This window comes from Apium graveolens, chromosome 5 (assembly GCF_009905375.1).
Source record: "Apium graveolens cultivar Ventura chromosome 5, ASM990537v1, whole genome shotgun sequence".
Taxonomy (NCBI): Eukaryota; Viridiplantae; Streptophyta; class Magnoliopsida; order Apiales; family Apiaceae; genus Apium; species Apium graveolens.
The window spans coordinates 28,110,239-28,129,461 of record NC_133651.1 but is presented as its reverse complement, the minus strand read 5'-3'; the positions used below and the strand labels follow the sequence as shown (position 1 = coordinate 28,129,461).

The 19,223-nt window shown below is 42.8% G+C and overlaps 3 protein-coding genes across 3 annotated transcripts; 2 read left to right on the top strand and 1 right to left on the bottom strand.

The window, feature by feature from the left end:
• Positions 1 to 1,036: 1,036 nt before the first annotated feature.
• LOC141659940 (lysM domain receptor-like kinase 4) lies at positions 1,037 to 2,905 on the bottom strand. The gene has a single exon (XM_074466882.1). The coding sequence runs from the start codon at positions 2,903 to 2,905 to the stop codon at positions 1,037 to 1,039; it is 1,869 nt and encodes a 622-aa protein (XP_074322983.1).
• Positions 2,906 to 7,763: 4,858 nt separating this feature from the next.
• Positions 7,764 to 8,462, top strand: LOC141659939 (uncharacterized). The gene is made up of 2 exons (XM_074466881.1): positions 7,764 to 8,270; positions 8,325 to 8,462. The coding sequence occupies exons 1-2, from the start codon at positions 7,764 to 7,766 to the stop codon at positions 8,460 to 8,462; spliced, it is 645 nt and encodes a 214-aa protein (XP_074322982.1).
• Positions 8,463 to 8,792: 330 nt separating this feature from the next.
• LOC141659938 (uncharacterized) lies at positions 8,793 to 10,910 on the top strand. Its single transcript, XM_074466880.1, has one exon. It carries the CDS (start codon positions 8,793 to 8,795, stop codon positions 10,908 to 10,910), a length of 2,118 nt encoding a protein of 705 aa, XP_074322981.1.
• The last annotated feature ends 8,313 nt before the right edge of the window (positions 10,911 to 19,223 follow it).

The following is a 19,223-nucleotide window of genomic DNA, read 5'->3' as shown; positions in this document are numbered from 1 at the left end:
CACGGGCTCGCCAGCTGTCATCCTGAACCGTCAAACTCGCGTAATTTGCGGGCTGTTCACGAGTTACCGTTTTTTCTGATCGGCATGATTCGGCACGGTTCGTCAACTTTCACGGGCCGTTCACGATTTTAGTGGTGACCAAACCGGTCCGCCAAAAATTCGGTCCGGCACGCTCGGCCCGTTCGTTTGGTCACCTCTAGTCACAACAAACATACTAACCCGTTACAAATTCCGTCAACTTCATCTAAACGACATGGTAGTTCTCTATCAAAAATGCTGTCATGTTGCAGTTATGCGATTTATGTAGAACAATAGATTTACTATCGATGAAATTAACTGAGCAAAACTTATTGTTAGGGCGTAAAAGATATTTGTTAGCGGTGGGTTTATTACCGTCGACATGGGCTTTGATAAAGGAGTTCCCGGTAATCCCTTGATTCCAAAATGTTTACAAACACATCTAAGTCGCAGAAGAGAGTGGTAGAAAAATCGTGAACAACAATTCAACTGGTACATCAATAATTTGTGGAGACGCCATTAAAATTTTTTATTAAGGCCGTGGGGGGCTGGTGGTTGATGAATGAGTAGTCTATGTATATTATGCTTGTAGGGTTTTTGCGATTTTGTTTGGGCCAAAGTATAAAAAATCAAATTTAATAACTATGGATGAATAATTCAAAATAGTTTTAGCTTTCAATATCCTTTTTATGGTATCTATATGTGTAACAGGGTAAAGGACAATTGGTATACAACCATTTCAGACCAACAGAGGCTACACTTGCTTATGACAAAAGTTGCTTGTAGAACTTTCAAATGTATAAATTAATCAAGACAGAACTGTCAGCTGACGAGTTAAGCATATGCATAGTAATATAACTAAATGTTGTTATTTGCTGTCTTCATCAAAACTGCTGCATATATGAATCTACTAACTACGCCTTACATTGATGTAGTAAAAAATACAAGAAGAACCACTTTAGTCTGAAATAAATATATGTATTTTGATTAGATAAATCCAGGGTACAACATTGATTCATCACAGCATTCTTGAAATAGCTTTAAGAACATCATTCATGTTTGGTCGATGAAGGGTGTCCTTTTCTACGCAACCTTTAGCCAGAAGTGCTAAAGTCATTGCATCACCTGTATTATAATCCCCATTCAGAACAGGATCCATGAACTCCTTTAACTTTTCCAGGCAGACTGTAGTATCTCCAGTCTCTTGAATCAAAAACTCGATAGAGTCCTTTAAAAATTTCTCTTCTGAAATGGCCTCTTTTGCAGATAATAACTGAAGCAAGACAACACCAAATGCATATACATCCACTTTAGTGGAGGCATGCCCTTCATTTATATACTCAGGTGATAAGTACTCCCTTTTACCAACTATTACGGATTCATTCCAATCAGTCTCCCCGGTTTGGTAACTGAACAGCAGAGGTTTAGCTAGTTTGAAATCTGAAATCTTTGCCCTCCAGTCTGCAGTTATAAGAACATTTTTGCTGTTTATATTCCGATGGACATAAGTAGGCTTGGTGCAGTAATGTATATAATGTATGCCAACTGCAAGATCAAATGCTATCTGCATTCTTTTTGCCCACGTGAGCTGTTTAGCCAACTTTGGGTTTGACAAACAATATCTTAAGCTACAATTTTCAGCATACTCATATAAGAGAAATGGTCTGGTTCCGTAACAAAAACCTACAAGCTTCACCACATTAAGATGATTGGTCTTTGTTAGTATGTATACAACATGGTTAGCTTCTTTCATTGATCTCATTTCTTCAATTGCCAAACAAGTATCTCCTATGTTTCCCCGATAAACTGATGAACCAATTAAAGAAGCCTCGCTGAAGTCCTCAGTTGCAGTCCTCAGCTCATCCAAATTGAAACATATCAGTGAATCATTCAACTTAGACATCCCATCCAGGAAATCTGGAGAGAAATTTGACGAACGTGGAACTATAGGAGACAAATTCTTGAACCTTAGATGGTTTTTCTTCTTAATGCTTAAATAAACCATACAAAAAGATACAGCCACTAGAGCAATGGCTCCAGTAACAGCAACCGCGACATAAACAGCAAATTCCACCTTTTGCTTTCTTTCTTTACCGGGAATAATGTCCCCCAAAGGACTGGAATCTTGAGGAGGAGTAGGATTCTCAGCAGGAGAAGCAACAACATAATTTAACCTCGGGACACTTTCCGTGGGAATAATTAGAACAGTGCGAGGAAAGATTGTTGTGTATGTGCTTAATCTGTTGGCATCCCAGATGATCTGTTGAGTCACTCCAAATTTTCGAGCAATCAAATCCGTATAGTCACTTCCCACAATTGGATATGTCACAAGATACTTAATGCCATTACTTACATCAAAAGAATCAGGGCAAGCACATCTAACAGGAACTCGGACTAAAGAATTGTCTGGTCCATCACTTCTTCCATAATAAGGATTCTCCTCTTTAAGGCTTTGTTCTTTCACTAGCCCTTCAAAAACACCACAGGCAATGGAAGATAATGAGTCTGAAACAGAAGCATTGTACACAAAAATAGCCCGAGAGAAGCGATCAGGGCAATCGCAAGTGATAGGAATGATAATCTCATAGCCAAGCGGAAGAGAGGTCTGAATTGATTCAGATATATTGTTATAAAACATAATTTCAGATACATTTTTGAAATTGAACAGAGCTGATATCGAAGAAAGTGTTTTGTTAGCCATTTGAACTCTATAGATGACAAAAGTTTGACACGAAAGTTTATCTGAGGTGCAAAGATAGTTTGAACCAAGGACTTCAGACTCTGAAGTGCAATTAGACTTATCATAGTACTGGTAAGAAAATGTGCATCGAACGATCATCAAAAACAGAACAATGGTAAGGCCAATGTTCTTAGAAAGATGAATCATTTTTTTGATGATTCAATCTTTTAGAAGAAGGCTTAAAAAATGGTGATCAGAAGATTATGAAAGAGCATAAAATTTGAAGTCACATAACATACATTATTACTTATTCAAATTTTAAAGCCGCCTGGCCTGCAATACAAGTGTGTGTACTGGTCACCACATAACTGTATTAAAATGTTCTTTCCCACAGCATATACCATAATTTTTAATTATTTGGCCTACATTGAGATCTTGAAATTGTTGGTTTATAGGCATAGTTGACAAACGGATATAAAAGTTTAAATTAACTTATAAGTACAAATCTGACTTATAATTTCGTCAAGTTGTCAAATAACATTTTATAAATTAAATTGATCTTACAAGTTCAATTTTTGAAAAAATAAGAGGAAACTACTCAATTTTTTAAAAGTTATTCAAAATTGTAATTTAGCTGAACAAGTTAATATTACCTCTACTCCATTTGTGATATGACAGTTTACCTTCTTTGTCTTCTCACAGAATTTGTTATGAAATGGTAGTTGATGTATACTATTCTCAGTACTAACCAAAATTGTTCAGGCTATGCTAGTCATTTTTAAGTTTTTAGCCCTAGTGTAATATATAATCTGCAAGCAGCAAGTTCATATCTCTACTTCTGTTCCTCAACACGTATTGCGTCACTCGAAGCATGATACGGGAGGATAGGATGTAAAGCAGGATGTTGAGTAACCAGTTCATCTAAAACTTTAAGGTGTTAGAGGAAGGCCCAACTGGATTCTATATTAACATGTTGATTAACCAGCTCATCTAAAAGCTTAAGGTGTTAGAGGAAGGCCCAACCAGATCTATATTCTAAAACTGGGTATACAGGTTGATGTTGCCTTCACAGAAGTCCCCGGCTTGAGTAATAACGTATATTCACGGGAGATTCCAACACTCAATCATCTCATTTTGTTAGTAATGCTAGACAAGTTATCCTATAAGGATAGAAGGCTACAAGAATTGTCAAAACTCTGCTACAGAATCTTTTAGTATATCACCTTATATAGGCATGATCCAAGAAAGACTCTGTTAAAAAGTTGTATCTTGTGGCTCTCAGTATATGAAGCGAAGCATACTAATGATTCTGTAACTTCTGTTCTGACCAGCGGAAGGACGAAGCAAAAGTTTTCCATTATTAATAGACCTCACTTTTTCCTCTCCGATCAGTAGAGAGTGGAGACAGCCCATATGACAAAATTTTGGCTCGGTTTAAGTTTATCATGATTCCACATGCCATAAATATAATATAATCAATATGTTACGACAGGAGCAATAGATTTTCCAGTTAGAGTTGAAAGGAAAAACAAGAATTTTTGTTGCACTTTAAAATGGGCAGGGTAATCTTTTAAATGCTTATTTATAAAGATGAGAGCTTATGGTTTCGACAAAGACAGATATGCCTGTAGATGAGGAATTACTGGCCGTGCATAGAGTGATGCAATCTGTTCTGTCCATTTATGCATTTCCACTTGTTTAACCTCCCTTTATCCTCACCCATGTGCATCTTCTTCATCCCCCATCATTCCGAAATGAGCCATGACAAAATAATAAATTTCTTCGTACTTGAATTCGTTGCCTGATGATGCCAGTATGCTACGACAACTGGGCTGGTTCTTTATTCAACCTTCCATGCATAAAGGAACAAGCTAAAATTTGATGACCAGCTTCCGTGAATGCCTTCTACTGAACCAGAACTCCCTGTTTTCGATAAAAATGGCATTGATGTCAAAGATGATGAAAAAGGGCGTTTAGGATGCCACTGATCCTGAAGACAAAGATGAGGATAACAAAGTAGGCTTAAGGACAAACAATACATGCCTTAAACCAGAACTATAAGCCAGTCGTGAATATCCCAATACACTTCTATTCTTACTTTGTTAAGAATGAATAGTTTCATTACCTCGAAACTTCCATTGAAGATGACTCACATGAATGACTAAATGCCCCTCTATTCTAAATCCCATTTCTGGATCAACCCCATCTACGGAAATGCTGTCATTGATGCTTCTGCTACTTTGAGCAGTACTACTAGACTTGCACTCAATTGATATATCATGCAGTCAACCTTTTTCATGAAACTTAACTGTTATACCTAAAATTTGGCATTGGAGTGACTCGGGTCAAACGCGAATTAAATACAGTTAAGACCGGTATTACATTGTGGAAGGTTAGGACGCGACGCGTCTACATGTTAGAAGATGTTTTATGGGCAGGTGATGGTGAAGCATGGGAGTGCATTGCTTGGGATGGACGCGCCCAAGAGACGTGCGTGGACGCGTCAACCGTAGTGAAGGCATTTGGCAAACATGGTCTTGTAGCAATAACAGCTGGAGGACGCGTCTGTCTTGCCTAGGACGCGCCCTGCGTAGTGGAATGTTGTGCACCAGGGTTTTGAGGAGGCTATGCAGGTTTCATGAAGGAGAGGATGCGCCCAGGGTCTTAGGACGCGTCCAGTGCCTCGTCTATGTATTCTCAATGGTGATTTTAGGATAAAGTTTGCATGGAGAGGAGCAGTGGAGGTTATTTTTACTAATATATTTGTTGCAGGTACTCTTTGTAGAATTCCCTCCTTGAGGCGGTCGAGGAGGGGGATGTCCGTGAAAAGCTTGAAGGCCTCCAGGGGTATGCCTGATGATTGAAGGTATCCTCCTGTATTCAACGGGTATCCTCGTTGGGGATGCGGGGTTAACATTGATGTGTGCTTTGGGAACTCTGTTCTTGTATTAAACGGGTGTCCTCGTTGGAGAACTTTGGAGTCATCCTGCACTTTGCACCCAAGAGCTTGGGATCACCTGTCCTGTTATCTGGTGGGTTATCCTCATTCGGGGGACAGGGATGCGTCCGGCACTTGGGGTGAACCGTGGCTATACCTGCGCCCCTAAATCAAGGGAAATAGTTGTAGCGGAGTGTTATCCTTGCGCAGGGAGAGACGTTATCCGTGAAGTTCTGCGATTACGGACGAGCCTTGGGCCTTTGCGGTTGGGCCTCATAGTTTGACATTCCTAAAGCTAGCGGAAGACGGACTTTGGATGGGCTTCTACCGGGCCTAGGAATAAGAAGTTTAAGCCCATTAGATTTCTTGTTCCACAAGAACTACGTCAGGCTTGATCCCTATATAAAGGGTACGTAGGCACATTGAAAGGGTAAGAAGTTGAGAGCTGATAAAAGAGCCACCACTTACTCTGATCAATCTCAGCCTAAAACAACCACAAACCACCACACACCGCTTGATTTTCCGGTAAAGAACCACCGTCATAGATCTTAGTTCCGGCGAGAAACCTCAATCTTTGTTGTTACCAGATTCCTCCATCAACAAATTGGCGCTAGAAGGAGGGGTGCCAATTAAGATCGTAATCTTAGGAGGAAAAGATGTCTTACAATCGTGATGGAAGTTCTTATGATGGAAGTGATAGCAGATCTGAAGGAGAAGGAGGGGGAGGCTACACTCGCCATGAACCCTACGTTCCCAGAAACATGGCAGATCCACCGAGAGCTCCGGATGTGGGGGGGACACCTCCGGTTCTCATCAACAACGCTGATATTTTGGAGCAATTGTACCGCATGGGAGATACTCTTAAATAGTTTTCACTCAAGACTAAATATGGTGGAGCGTCGGAGAACGAGGAGAGGTCGTCGTTTTCCCCATCACGGCCACGCCGTGGGGAAAGCGCCAGTAGTTGAAGGAGATACCCAGGGCAGCGGAGAAAACCCGTGAATCACTCCGCGGCGCTTGGAATATTCTGATGATGTAGAACCTATTGTGGAGCTTGTCGATGAGGATACTGATGGTAGGGAAAGGCCTCGCCTTGGTAATCAGGTGGTGCCACACCCACATAGGTCTGGGCGTACGATGGACGAGCGTCGTCGTGCGAAGAACACTCAAAATCAAGATGAAGAAGGAAGGGATTTTTCAACCTTGAAAAGAAGGCTTGGGATAAGGTTGGAGGATGATGATTTGAGGATGCTGCTGGTAGAATGGCAAAAGGAAGGAAACGCTGGAGAAGCGAGGTCCCGTGATACAACGCGTGTGCCCCCTACATTCCAAAGGGATGACAGGGTGCGGCACCGCGAGCACGAGCGTGCCCCTCCGTGAGGAAGGCCCGGGAATTACTACCGGGGATATCAGAGGAATGGACGAGGAAGCATGGGATACCAATATGGAAGAACACCCTACAATGGTAGGAGAGATGGCGCACCCTCCACTGAAGAAGCTCTTGTCGTTATTCCTGTAGCTTCCCATAGTGCTACAGGTAATGGGTCCAGGGCGCGTCCTCATGACCAGGACGGCGGGCGAATTCAAGTAAGAGTACAAAATAATGATGAAATTCCGCAACGCGGTCAAGAGGAACCTCGCGTGCGGGAAAATGTTCAAAATCAAGATGGTAACATACCACAGCCGCAGCCTCAGGGCGAGGGGCGGTGAGATCCACCGCTACACCCGGAGGGTAATCAAGGGGAACCACAACAAGTCGCGGAGCAACCCCAACAGCCTAATGTTCAAACCATTCCTGGAGTAGGGACGTTTAATGTGAACGATCTCAAGAGGTTGCTCAACCATCTTGAAGGAGGAAGAGTATCGGCAACTGCACAAGCTCCTTCTCCCTTTGCGGCTGTTGTGAGGAAGGCGCAATTGCCGGCAGGATACAGGAACACAACCAATGACTTGCATTTTCATGGGAACTCTGACCATGTGGAATTCCCGGGGCGCTTCAACATTGAGATGGATGTATATCAAGTACCTGATTTGGCTCGATGTCGTCTCCTGGCGTCAACTTTGAGAGAAGGCGCTCAACAGTAGTTCCAGAAACTCGGTCTAGGTGTGATCACATCCTGGGAACAGATGAAAACTGTGTTTTTAACTCAATTCCAAGTTGCAGTGAAGTACACACTACCAGTTACCACACTGGCTAATGTGAAACAGAAGGAAGGAGAAAGTTTGACCTCATACTTCAAAAGGTTCAATGCAGAATCCACTTTGGTAAGTGGCGCAATTGATGAAACGCTGAAAATACTTCTTATAGCCGGACTGCGTGTGGGAACAGATTTCTGGAAGCACCTGCAAGGGAAAGACCCTGTGTCGTTAGCTGATGTGCTTGCGCAGGCGGAATCGTTCAAAGCGATTGAGCAGTCGCTTGCAGAAACAAAAAAGAATGACAACACCCATAACTTCAGGGGGCGGTCCAAGAGAAGGGATAGATCCTTGAGCCCAGATTATCGGCGGAATGCCAGAAGCCCTAATAGAGTGAACACCGTGAACACGCGGAGAGAATGGAGCCCGCCATCGAACTATGAGAGAAGGGTCAGTAATTATACCCCACTGGCAACATCCATTGATCATATCTTCGAGGTAAATAAGGATAGAGGAATCTTCAAGAAATCAGACCGTCTAACTTCATGGCAGAGTAGAGACAAGAAGAAGTATTGTGATTACCATGAGTCTACCGACCATGACACCCACGAGTGTCGTCACCTAAAAGATGAAATTGAGGAATTGATCAAGGCTGGGTACCTGGGAGAATGGATTGATAAGGTGAAATGACGCAGGGGAAGCGACGACAAGGGTAAGGATGAAAGATAGCCCCCGCGGGTGGAAGATGTTGAAAAAACAGCGGAAGTTAAGTTTCAGAGGGCTGGTAGTATCAAGGCAATTTTTGGAGGATACCATTTTGTTGGTGATAGTAATCGAGCATTGGAAAGAAATGCGAGAGAAGCATGGCATCCGCCACTCACCAACATTCATATTTTGGAAGATAGACCCCCAAATATATTCAAAGGGGAGTCAGCTGATATTACGTTCAGGTAGAGAGAGTCAAGATGGGTACATCATCTCCATAATGATGTGCTGGTAATAATTATGCTTATTGGAGCAATGAACGTGCATCGGGTCTTCTTGGACAACAGGAGCTCTGCGAACATCCTATATTACAGCACGTACAAAAAATTGGGTTTCCCAGATAGCGACATGTATTTTGAAGATGCACACGTCTATGGCATTACTGGAAAAGCAGTAAGGGTTATGGGTTCAGTTAGGCTTCCCGTTACACTTGGGGAAGGAGCTTTGTCTGTCACTCAAATGATAGATTTCAAAGTATTGGATCAGGATTCCGCGCACAACGTGTTGATGGGAAGACCGTGGTTACGGGCGTTCAAGGTGATAACCTCGATACATCACTTGATGATAAAGTTCCTGACACATAACGGAGTAGGTAGTCTGAGAGGGTCGCAGTACGAGTCACACGACTGCTATCACAAGGCTGTTAAAGAATTCCGCAGGACAAGGTACGAGGGAAAGGGTCTTCCATTTGAGGGTACGGAGGACATTCATACAACACCGAGTGGAGAGGTTCATGCCCACTATTTCGTAGAAGGCCCCGAAGAGGAAGAAACCTATGTCACCGGGAACTCTGTTTTGACGCTGGGGAATGTTTCGAGGATCCGTAGCGTGGAAGAAGTTGTGGTGAACCATGCAGAAGAGATCATGCAGAAGGAGGTTAACGGGGAAAAATTGGAAGGAAGAAGTGAAATTTTGCAAGGTCTCGGAAATAACTTCAAGGTGGATGCTCCTCAAAAAGAGGACACGCCCTTGAAGAGTAAAAATAGAATTGAGGTTGATGCTCCTCCAAATGAGGATGCGCCCTCTTCACCTATGTTGCACAAAACCATGCCTTCTCCTGAGGTAGATGCTCCCACTCATGGGGACGCGCCCTCAGATGCAAGAGTGGAATTCGAAGACCCCCGAGACTTTGATTTCGGTTTGGATCTCAGGATCCCTACGTCCGCCGAAAAGACGGGAACGGCCGAAGACACAATATCTATTCCGGTTGACAAAGGTGACCCGAACAAGGTTTTGAAAGTGGGATCCCAGTTAGATGATGAAATGAGGGGAAGTCTTACCCGCTTCTTAATTGTAAATCTTGATGTCTTCGTATGGAGTCATTCAAACATGGTGGGAATTGACCCAGAAGTAATGTGTCACCGGTTGAATATCTTCCCGAATTATACGGGAATACGTCAAAAATGCCGCCCGGTGAGCGGGGAAAGGGCGATTGTATTAAAAGAAGAAGTAGACCGGTTGTTGGAGGTGGGACTAATAAAAGAATCCTTCTACCCCGAATGGCTTGCAAATCTAGTGCTTGTGAAAAAGCTGAACGGGAAATGGAGGACATGTGTGGATTTCACATATCTCAATAAGGCATGTCCAAAGGATAGCTTCCCGCTCCCACGAATTGATCAGTTGGTTGACACGACAGCAGGGCATGCCTTGTTGAGTTTTATGGATGCATACTCTGGTTACAATCAAATTCTATTGTACGGTCCTGATCAAAAGCATATATCATTCATCACTGACAGGGGGTTATACTGTTACATAGGAATGCCGTTTGGTTTGATTAACGCTGGCGCAACCTACAAGCGATTAGTAAACATGATGTTCAAGAACCAAATTGGGAGAATCATGGAGGTGTATGTGGATGATATACTGGTAAAGTCCAAGGTGGCGAATGACCATATCAAGCACCTGATGGAAATGTTTAACATTCTAAGGAGGTTTCGCATGAAGTTAAAACCACAAAAGTGTGTGTTCAGCGTGGAGTCGGGCAAGTTTCTCGGGTTCATCGTCAACCATAGGGGAATTGAGGCCAACCCCACAAAGATCAAGGCATTGTTGGATATGAAGTCACCCACCAATGTAAAGCAGGTGCAGAGTTTAACTGGGAGGATTGCCGCGTTAAATCGATTTATTTCCACGTCGTCCGACAGATGCAAGGAATTATTCAAAGCCATTAAGCTGGCGGGGAAGGATTTCATATGGACACTAGAATGTGAAGAGGTCTTTAGAAAGATCAAGGAACAACTGGGGAACCCTCACATGTTATCAAAACCATTGGATGGGGAATCTCTAATACTGTACCTCGCAGTGTCTGAGGATTTAATCAGCGCAGTTCTGGTAAGAGAAGAAGATGGGCAGCAGTCACAGTGTATTATGTGAGCAAGCGGTTGCACGACGCTGAAACTCGCTACACAAGCATGGAGAAGCTGGTTTATGCCATGGTTCTTGCATCAAGAAAATTACGGCCGTATTTCCAGGCCCATAGAGTTGAAGTCCGTACAGCATACCCGCTACAGCAAGTCCTTCACAAACCAGAGTCATCGGGGAGAATGCTGAAGTGGGATGTAGAGTTGGGATAGTTTGATTTGGAATATATGCCTCGGACGGCGATTAAAGGACAAGCTTTAGATGATTTCTTGTTGGAATTTGACTCCGCAGTTGACGACAAAGCTTTAATGATGCTACATCCACCTCACGTTAAGGAGTCTTTGGAGGAATTTCCACATCCCTGGTGGATCTTGGATGTGGATGGGGTAGTTAACAATGGAGGAACAGGTGCGGGTATAGTACTCGTGTGTCCAGAAGGCCATCATCTGATGAGCGCAATTCATTTTAAGTTTTATGCAACAAATAATGATGTGGAGTATGAAGCGTTGATTAATGGCCTAAAGATCGCTTTGGAAATGGGAGTGTGAAACCTAATTGCGAGGAGTGACTCAGAGCTGGTGGTGAATCAGGTGAACGGGGGATTTCAAGCGTGAGGCCCACGAACATTATTATACTTGAGATGCACACAGTGCCTGATTGGAATGTTTAAAGAAGTTAGGTTGGAATGTGTGCCATGGGAGAAGAACAGTAACGCGGATGCTCTAGCAAAAATGGGGTCGCAACAAGAGGTTGTGTTGTTAGGATCCATACCCCTTGAAATCCAGGAGATTCCTAGTATCCCAGAGATAGAAATTATGCAAGTGGATGAGGCTCCCAAGGAAACATGGATGACGCCCATTATCGCCTACATTCACAAGGGGACACTCCTCGAGGCTAATTTTAAGTCTCGTCGACTCCGCTATCAGGCTGCAAGATATGTGATGTACGACGAAGTTCTATACAAGAGAGGGTTCAATCAACCGCTGCTTAGATTTATTGACGAAGAAGAAGGAAATTACATCCTGAGGGAAGTACATGAAGGAATCTGTGGCAATCACTCGGGGGGTAGCTCATTGGCAATGAAAGTTTTGCGCCAAGGATATTATTGGCCAACAATGAGAGGGGATGCTGTAAATTTCGTCAGGGCATGTGATCGGTACCAGCGTTTTGTGAACTACTCATCTATGCCAGCAACGCTCTTGACGTCTATGATAAGCCCGTGGCCATTTGCCATGTGGGGGATAGATCTTATTGGGGAGTTGCCCAAGGCTAAAGAGGATGCCAAATATGCGGTGGTCGTAGTTGATTACTTTACTAAGTGGGCGGAGGCTATGCTGTTGGCAACCATCACAGCAAAGAAAATCAGGGATTTTGTCTTCAACTCCATCGTGTGCAAGTTTGGAATCCCGTACAAGCTTGTATCTGACAACGGGAAGCAATTTGACAACAAGGAGTTGCGACAACTGTGTGAGGATTTAAAAATTAAGAAGGAGTTTGCGGCGGTCTATCATCCTCAAAGTTATGGGCAGACAGAAGCTGTGAATAAAATAATAAAGCATAGCCTCAAAGCCAAGCTGGAAAAGCGCAAAGGAAATTGGCATGAAGAACTCCCGAAGGTGATGTGGTCATACAACACTACACCACGATCTACTACGGGAGAAACTCCGTTTATGCTTACTTACGGCTATGAAGCTATGGTCCCCGTGGAAGTTGGTTCGGGATCGCTTCGCAGAGACCGTTACACAGAGGAGGATGCAGAGATTAATCAAAGGCTTCATTTGGATCTCTTGGAAGAAACAAGGGAAAATTCTTAGCTGAGGCTCGCAGCGTATCAGCAACGTGTCGCAAGGTATTATAACAAGAAGGTAAAGGGACAATTGCTGAAGGTGGGAGATTTGGTACTTAGGAAGGTGATGCCCAACACGAAGAACCCCCAATATGGAGTGTTTGGAGCTAATTGGGAAGGACCATACAAGATAAAGGCCATCTTGTGGAAAGGGACTTATCACCTTGAAGATATGGAAGGGAAGCTGGTTCCGCGAGCGTGGAACGCAGAACATCTCCGAAAGTATTATCAGTAAGGCGCGACCTTGGCCCCTTATGTACCTCTTTTATTATATATTTAGGGTTATGCCCGGATCATAGACTAGAATTAAATAAATTCCTCCTAGCCTAGGGGGTAGTGCATGTACTACTTACCTAAGAACTAGTTGAAGGGTCATTTTTTCGAATAAATTCCCCACAGAGCATAGTAGCCATGAGACTGGTGCACTTCTGACACCAGAGCGCATTATTAATGAAAAACTTTAAAAATTTTCCAAAGGGCTGCTTATTTGTTGATTTACTAAGTTGTATGACGCGCCCTTGACATAGGGCGTACCCTGATACGTTAAATAAGGTAGTGGCTGTTAAAAGGGACATCAAAACTCAAGTAAAAATGGAACTAAGATGCATACTATTCCCAAGGATGCGCCCAAGTTATCTTGGTTGATGCTCTGACAGTTTTATGTTTCTTTAATTTTGAAAAAACATAATAAAATGCACAAGTGCAGCATGATATCATGCTCGTTAAAAATACACTATCCAGACAACTCTATCTAGACGCGTCCAAATAGAAAGGACGCGCCCATTAATAACACCTGCTTAATATGTGATAGTAGAAAGGATAACAATGTTTCAAAGGTGACGTGTCCTCCGTACAGGACGCGCCCATACTTGTGACAGAGAAAAGTTGATAAAGAAAAAGATATGCAGAGGCAAAATAAAGAGAAATGTCATGAAAACGTGCAAGCAAAAGGAGTTCAAAAGTAATCATTACAATTTTGCAAGGCTTTAAGGGGCCCGCACCCTTAAATAGTTCAGGTAAAAAACTCCATGAATAAACATAGGACGCGTCCTAGGCAGGAGGCGCGTCCTGAGGCTTGTCTTGGTTGTCTGCAGGAGGAGGTTGAGTCTGAAGCGGAGTAGGAGCAGGGGACGCGTCCTCTTCCTCCAAGCCCAGGAAAATTCTCTTGCTTTTGATAGAATCTGCAGCCCTGACTCTGAAATCATTGACCCATATCTGGGTGTCTGCATCGAACTTTGAAAAAGTATACTCTGGGTTATTTGCAATAAACCCAGAGCACCACTCTTTAAACCCAGCTGCGAAGCCATTCTGATAAACTAGTTTTTTCTCCTCTCTCCACCCATGCAGTCTGTCATCGTTTAGAGTGTCAAGCTCCAGCTGCATGGTAGAATTCAGAGTGATAACACTCTCTATTGTTTTCTCCATAGAGGAAACACTACCTTCCAACACGGCTTTCTCCCCCTCAAGACGCGTCTTCTCCTCCTCCAGGCATTTGATCTCAGCATCTTTTTCTTGGACAAGCAGATTAATGTACTTTTCCAGAGATTTTATCTTATCTTCAGCTTGGCTCTTTGCAGTGTCGGTGACAGCAAGACGCGCCCTGAGCCTTGCAGACATATTAGCATTTTTCCTGGCGTGCAAGTGAAGCTCAGCTGCAACCCTCACCATAGCCTCCTCTGTCTGTTTCTCTGTCCTGAAAGTCCAACCTCTAACTTCGTCTTCAGTGAAGTCACCGGCTGAGGACGCGCCCAGATATCGAAGCACAGAGGATTGATCATCTGGCACTACTTTCTGACGCTTTGAGGGCGCATCCTCCTCCTTCTCAGGGATGTCGAGCACAGTAGTGTCAATTATTTTTGGTGGAGGAGAAGGAGTTACAACAGGAATGGGTTCTTTAACCTTTGAATCAGGCTTTGCAAGGGCCTGTTTCCTGGCCCTTAGCTTTTTGGAAGCTCCAATAGCAAATCCTTTTGGGAGAGAAGCCATATATGTGACATGAACATTAAAAAACTTAGTTTTATAAGGTAGACGCGTCCTGATGGTAGGACGCGCCTAGAATATAATTTAAAGACTGTCAATGCAAATGTCAAATAAAATGTATGTAACAACATGCAATTGCATAAGGAATGCATGAATGTGTCCAATAAGGAAAGGATGACGCGTCCTAAATATATTACGCGCCCTACCTAAGGACATACTGGCTATAACGTGAGTTATGGGAGAAGTGTAGGTCACGGGAAAATAGTGCGAGTCCCAAATGACTGGAACAAGACGCGTCCTGGGATTAAGACTCGCCAAAAATAGAGATATGTGTGCTGGAAACACCCATAAAATATATTAAATTTTGGGTATATAAGGAAAGACAAACATTAGCATGACGCGTCAAAGAATCATGACGCGTCCTACGGAATTAGGTAAATTGATATTTTTAGAATGAGGAGCTAATTCTGTAGCTTTGGACGCGTCCAAAAGGATGACGCGTCATCTCTCATATACACTTACCTTGTTTTAAGTCGAATTGTTTACTAATGTCAATCTCGACCACTTCTTCGGCACTAAGGCCCCTGGCTTTTTCTGAGACTGTGAGAACAGGTTTGCCATTATGAAATTCACGAAACTTGCAGATAGAGCCAACCCGGGTAGATAACGCGCCCACCAGTTTGAGGTTGTCTTATGTGATCATGTTCTTGAGGTTGAAGTGCTTCTTTGCATACTGAAGAACTTTATCTGCTCTCTTTTTTCTTTTCCCTGTTAATTCCTTTTGAACTCTTTTGTCTAGAGATAAAAAAATAATAATAATAATAAGGACTTGTTAAAGAAAAAGAATTTTTTTTTGGAAAAGCAGGATGCGTCCATAGTAAAAGACGCGTCGAGCATATGAGGACATGTTTTGGGAATCACTTACTTGGTTCTAGGTTGAAACGAACTCGGGATCTCTTGACGTCATAGACATAGAAGAAAGGTTCCTTCCAATCCCTCTCATGGCTGATCATGCCTTCATTGAATCCCTTGTTATTCAGCCACTTGTTGACTACAAAGAAATGATAGCCAAGGATTGATTTTCTTATGCTGTAAAAGAAGCTGAATTCCTTCATGGAGGGCGCGCCCAGTCCAAGATTGTGGTACATCATGTACAAAGCCCAAGCTAGTTTGTACGAGTTTGGAGACAATTGAACCGGGGCAACGTCATACCACTTCAAGATATTTTTGATGTATGGGTGCAAGGGTGTGCCCACAACCAAAGAAAACAATTTTGGTGTGAGCACCATTCTAGGGATCCTTTGGTTCCCAATGTTGAAGATGTGTGGCCTCATGGTCCGAAGAGGGCGCGCCCAGATGCCCTCCATGTCATAATATTTCATGTGCCACTGGATCTCTAAGTTCGTTGCGGTGGAGTCGAGGGCTACACAGGCTAGCTTGCCTTCTTTCTTCCTCCTGGCATTTTTCTCTGCCTCAGTTAAAGCATCAAGCTTTGTCCAGTCACAATCCACTTCGACATCCGAGGGTTCCCAGTGTTCAAGGGGAGGGTCGTATTTTTGAGGAGACACAGGATACTTTTCAGGATCGGGACTTACGTGGATGACAACTGTATGCCACGGGTATAAAGTGAAGGCAAGACGCGTCCAGCGCCAACGACGCGTCCTGTGTTTGTGAGCTAAATTTCGTTGCTTGGTTTTATGGATAAAAATTCCAATTTTGTTTTCAACTGCAAATGGAATTTGGGGGGTAGTTGTTATACCCAAAATTTGGTATTGGACTGACTCGGGTCAAACGCGGATTAAGTACAGTCAAGACCGGTATTACATTGTGGAAGGTTAGGACGCGTCCATGTAATGGGGACGCGTCTACATGTTAGAAGATATTTTATGGGCAGGTGATGGTGAAGCATGAGAGTGCATTGCTTGGGATGGAAGCGCCCAAGAGACGTGGACGCGCCCAAGAGATGTGGACGCGTCAACCGTAGTGAAGGCATTTGGCAAACATGGTCTTGTAGCAATAACAGCTGGAGGACGCGTCTGTCTTGCCTAGGACGCACCCTGCGTAGTGGAATGTTGTGCACCAGGGTTTTGAGGAGGCTATGTAGGTTTCATGAAGGAGAGGATGCGCCCAGGGTCTTAGGACGCGTCCAGTGCCTGGTCTATGTATTCTCAATGGTGATTTTAGGATAAAGCTTGCATGGAGAGGAGCAGTGGAGATTATTTTTACTAATGTATTTGTTGCAGGTACTCTTTGGGAACTATGTTTTTGTATTCAACGGGTGTCCTCGTTGGAGAACTTTGGAGTCATCCTGCACTTTGCACCCAAGAGCTTGGGATCACCTGTCCTGTTATCTGGTGGGTTATCCTCATTCGGGGGACAGGGATGCGTCCGGCACTTGGGGTGAACCGTGGCTATACCTGCGCCCCTAAATCAAGGGAAATAGTTGTAGCGGAGTGTTATCCTTGCGCAGGGAGATGCGTTATCCGTGAAGTCCTGCGATTACGGACGAGCCTTGGGCCTTTGCGGTTGGGCCTCATAGTTGGACATTCCTAAAGCTAGCGGAAGACGGACTTTGGATGGGATTCTACCGGGCCTAGAAATAAGAAGTCTAAGCCCATTAGATTTCTTGTTCCATAAGAACTACGTCAGGCTTGATCCCTATATAAAGGGTACGTAGGCACATTGAAAGGGTAAGAAGTTGAGAGCTGATAAGAGAGCCACCACTTACTCTGATCAATCTCAGCCTAAAATAACCACAAACCACCACACACTGCTTGATTTTCCGGTGAAGAACCACCATCATAGATCTTAGTGTTAGGAATATATGTGCATTAGTTTGATGATATGTTTAACAAAACACTTAAGTAGAAGTTTAGTGTTTGTAGCCTCAACGGATAAGACCACTTTGGCTATCCGTTGATGGTGCAGCTTTACTTAGAAATAAGTCTAGTGTTGTAGCACATTTCACTCTCTGTATTTAAGATATAATTCTTAGAAGTTGAGAGAAAATATAAGTCATGTTGACTACTAGAAGATATGCAAATAGGAAGGCCAATTGTAAATATTTCATGCCTTGTAATTTTGTATAAATGAAGTGGTATCAACGGATATCTTAAAGACCTTCAACGGATGAGAAACAAAGCTTCAACGGATGTCTCTAAAGCTTCAACAGATAGAGCTTCAACTGCTAACACATCAACGGATAAAGCCATCAACGGATGAAGGCTTCAACGGATGTTCTGTTAAATAGCAGTTGATAAGTGGTAGTTGTAACAGCAGACAGAGGCACATGGGTTGACAGAGATAACTGAAATGTGGAAGTCTAATTTCAGGAACATCAGAAAAAGCAGCCGTTCTACTCTAGTACAAAGAGGTAATAGTCAACAAAGTACTTGAGTGATATGGAGAAGAAACAAGTGGAGAACTTATTTTATTATTGTATTTTTATCTTTGTCTTCACTTGTACACTTGGTGATATATAAACCAAGTAGCAGCTAGTAATTAGATAAGAATTTTTTCCAGTGCTGTTTAGAAAAATCTTGAGAGAAAAATTATCTAGTTTGTACTAGGACGCAGCTGTGATCAACATCTAGAATCACAGATTTTCTGAAATACCATCTCTGGTGGAACAACAATCCACCAGAAAAGTTTTTAAGGTCTGTTGTGTTCTTTACATTAGTGCTTGAATATATATCTGTCTGTATTAGCTTAAAGCAATTCACACACTTGTTTATCTTGAACACAAAGCCTTTAAAACTGCTCAAAACTTGAAAAAGTTTTGAGATTTACATTCAACCCCCCTTCTGTAAATCTCATTGTTAGTCCACTAGGAATAACAATTGGTATCAGAGCAAGCTCTTGACACACAAAGAGTTTAAAGATCTTGGAAACTAACAAAGATGAGTAAGAAGGATATTGGAGTAAAAATCCCAGTTTTTGACAAAGACAGTTATCACCATTGGAAGGTGAAAATGCACCTTCATCTACTCTCCCAAGATGAAGGTTATGTAAACTGGATTGAGAATGGTCCTCACATTCCCCACAAAGTAGCCACAGTTGCTACGGCCACAATTGCTGTTGGTCAATCCATTCCAAAACCTAGAGCAGAATGGACAATGGAAGACACAGAAGAAGTCCACAAGGATAAGAAGTCTATGAACATTTTGTTTAATGGTCTTGACAAGGATATGTTTGATAATGTGATAAATTGCACAACTGCCAAAGAGGTTTGGGACACAGTTCAGCTACTGTGTGAAGGTACAGAACAAGTAAAAGAAAACAAAATGCAGCTTCTCATTCAACAGTATGAGTATTTTCATTTTGAAAAAAATGAATCTTTAAATGACACATTCAATAGATTCCAAAAGCTGTTGAATGGACTGAAGCTGTATGGTAGAGTGTACCAGGTGAAGGATTCAAATCTTAAATTTTTAAGATCCTTGCCAAAGGAATGGAAACCCATGACTGTCTCCTTGAGAAACTCTCAAGATTATAAGGAC

What these genes read in the sequence shown, in the direction of transcription:
- LOC141659940 (XM_074466882.1), bottom strand. Translation starts at nt 2,905, where the DNA reads ATGATTCATCTTTCTAAGAACATTGGCCTTACCATTGTTCTGTTTTTG.
- LOC141659939 (XM_074466881.1), top strand. Translation starts at nt 7,764, where the DNA reads ATGAAAACTGTGTTTTTAACTCAATTCCAAGTTGCAGTGAAGTACACA. An exon ending in CCATTGATCATATCTTCGAG is followed by an intron (nt 8,271 to 8,324) that starts GTAAATAAGGAT and finishes ACTTCATGGCAG; the next exon opens with AGTAGAGACAAGAAGAAGTA.
- LOC141659938 (XM_074466880.1), top strand. Translation starts at nt 8,793, where the DNA reads ATGAACGTGCATCGGGTCTTCTTGGACAACAGGAGCTCTGCGAACATC.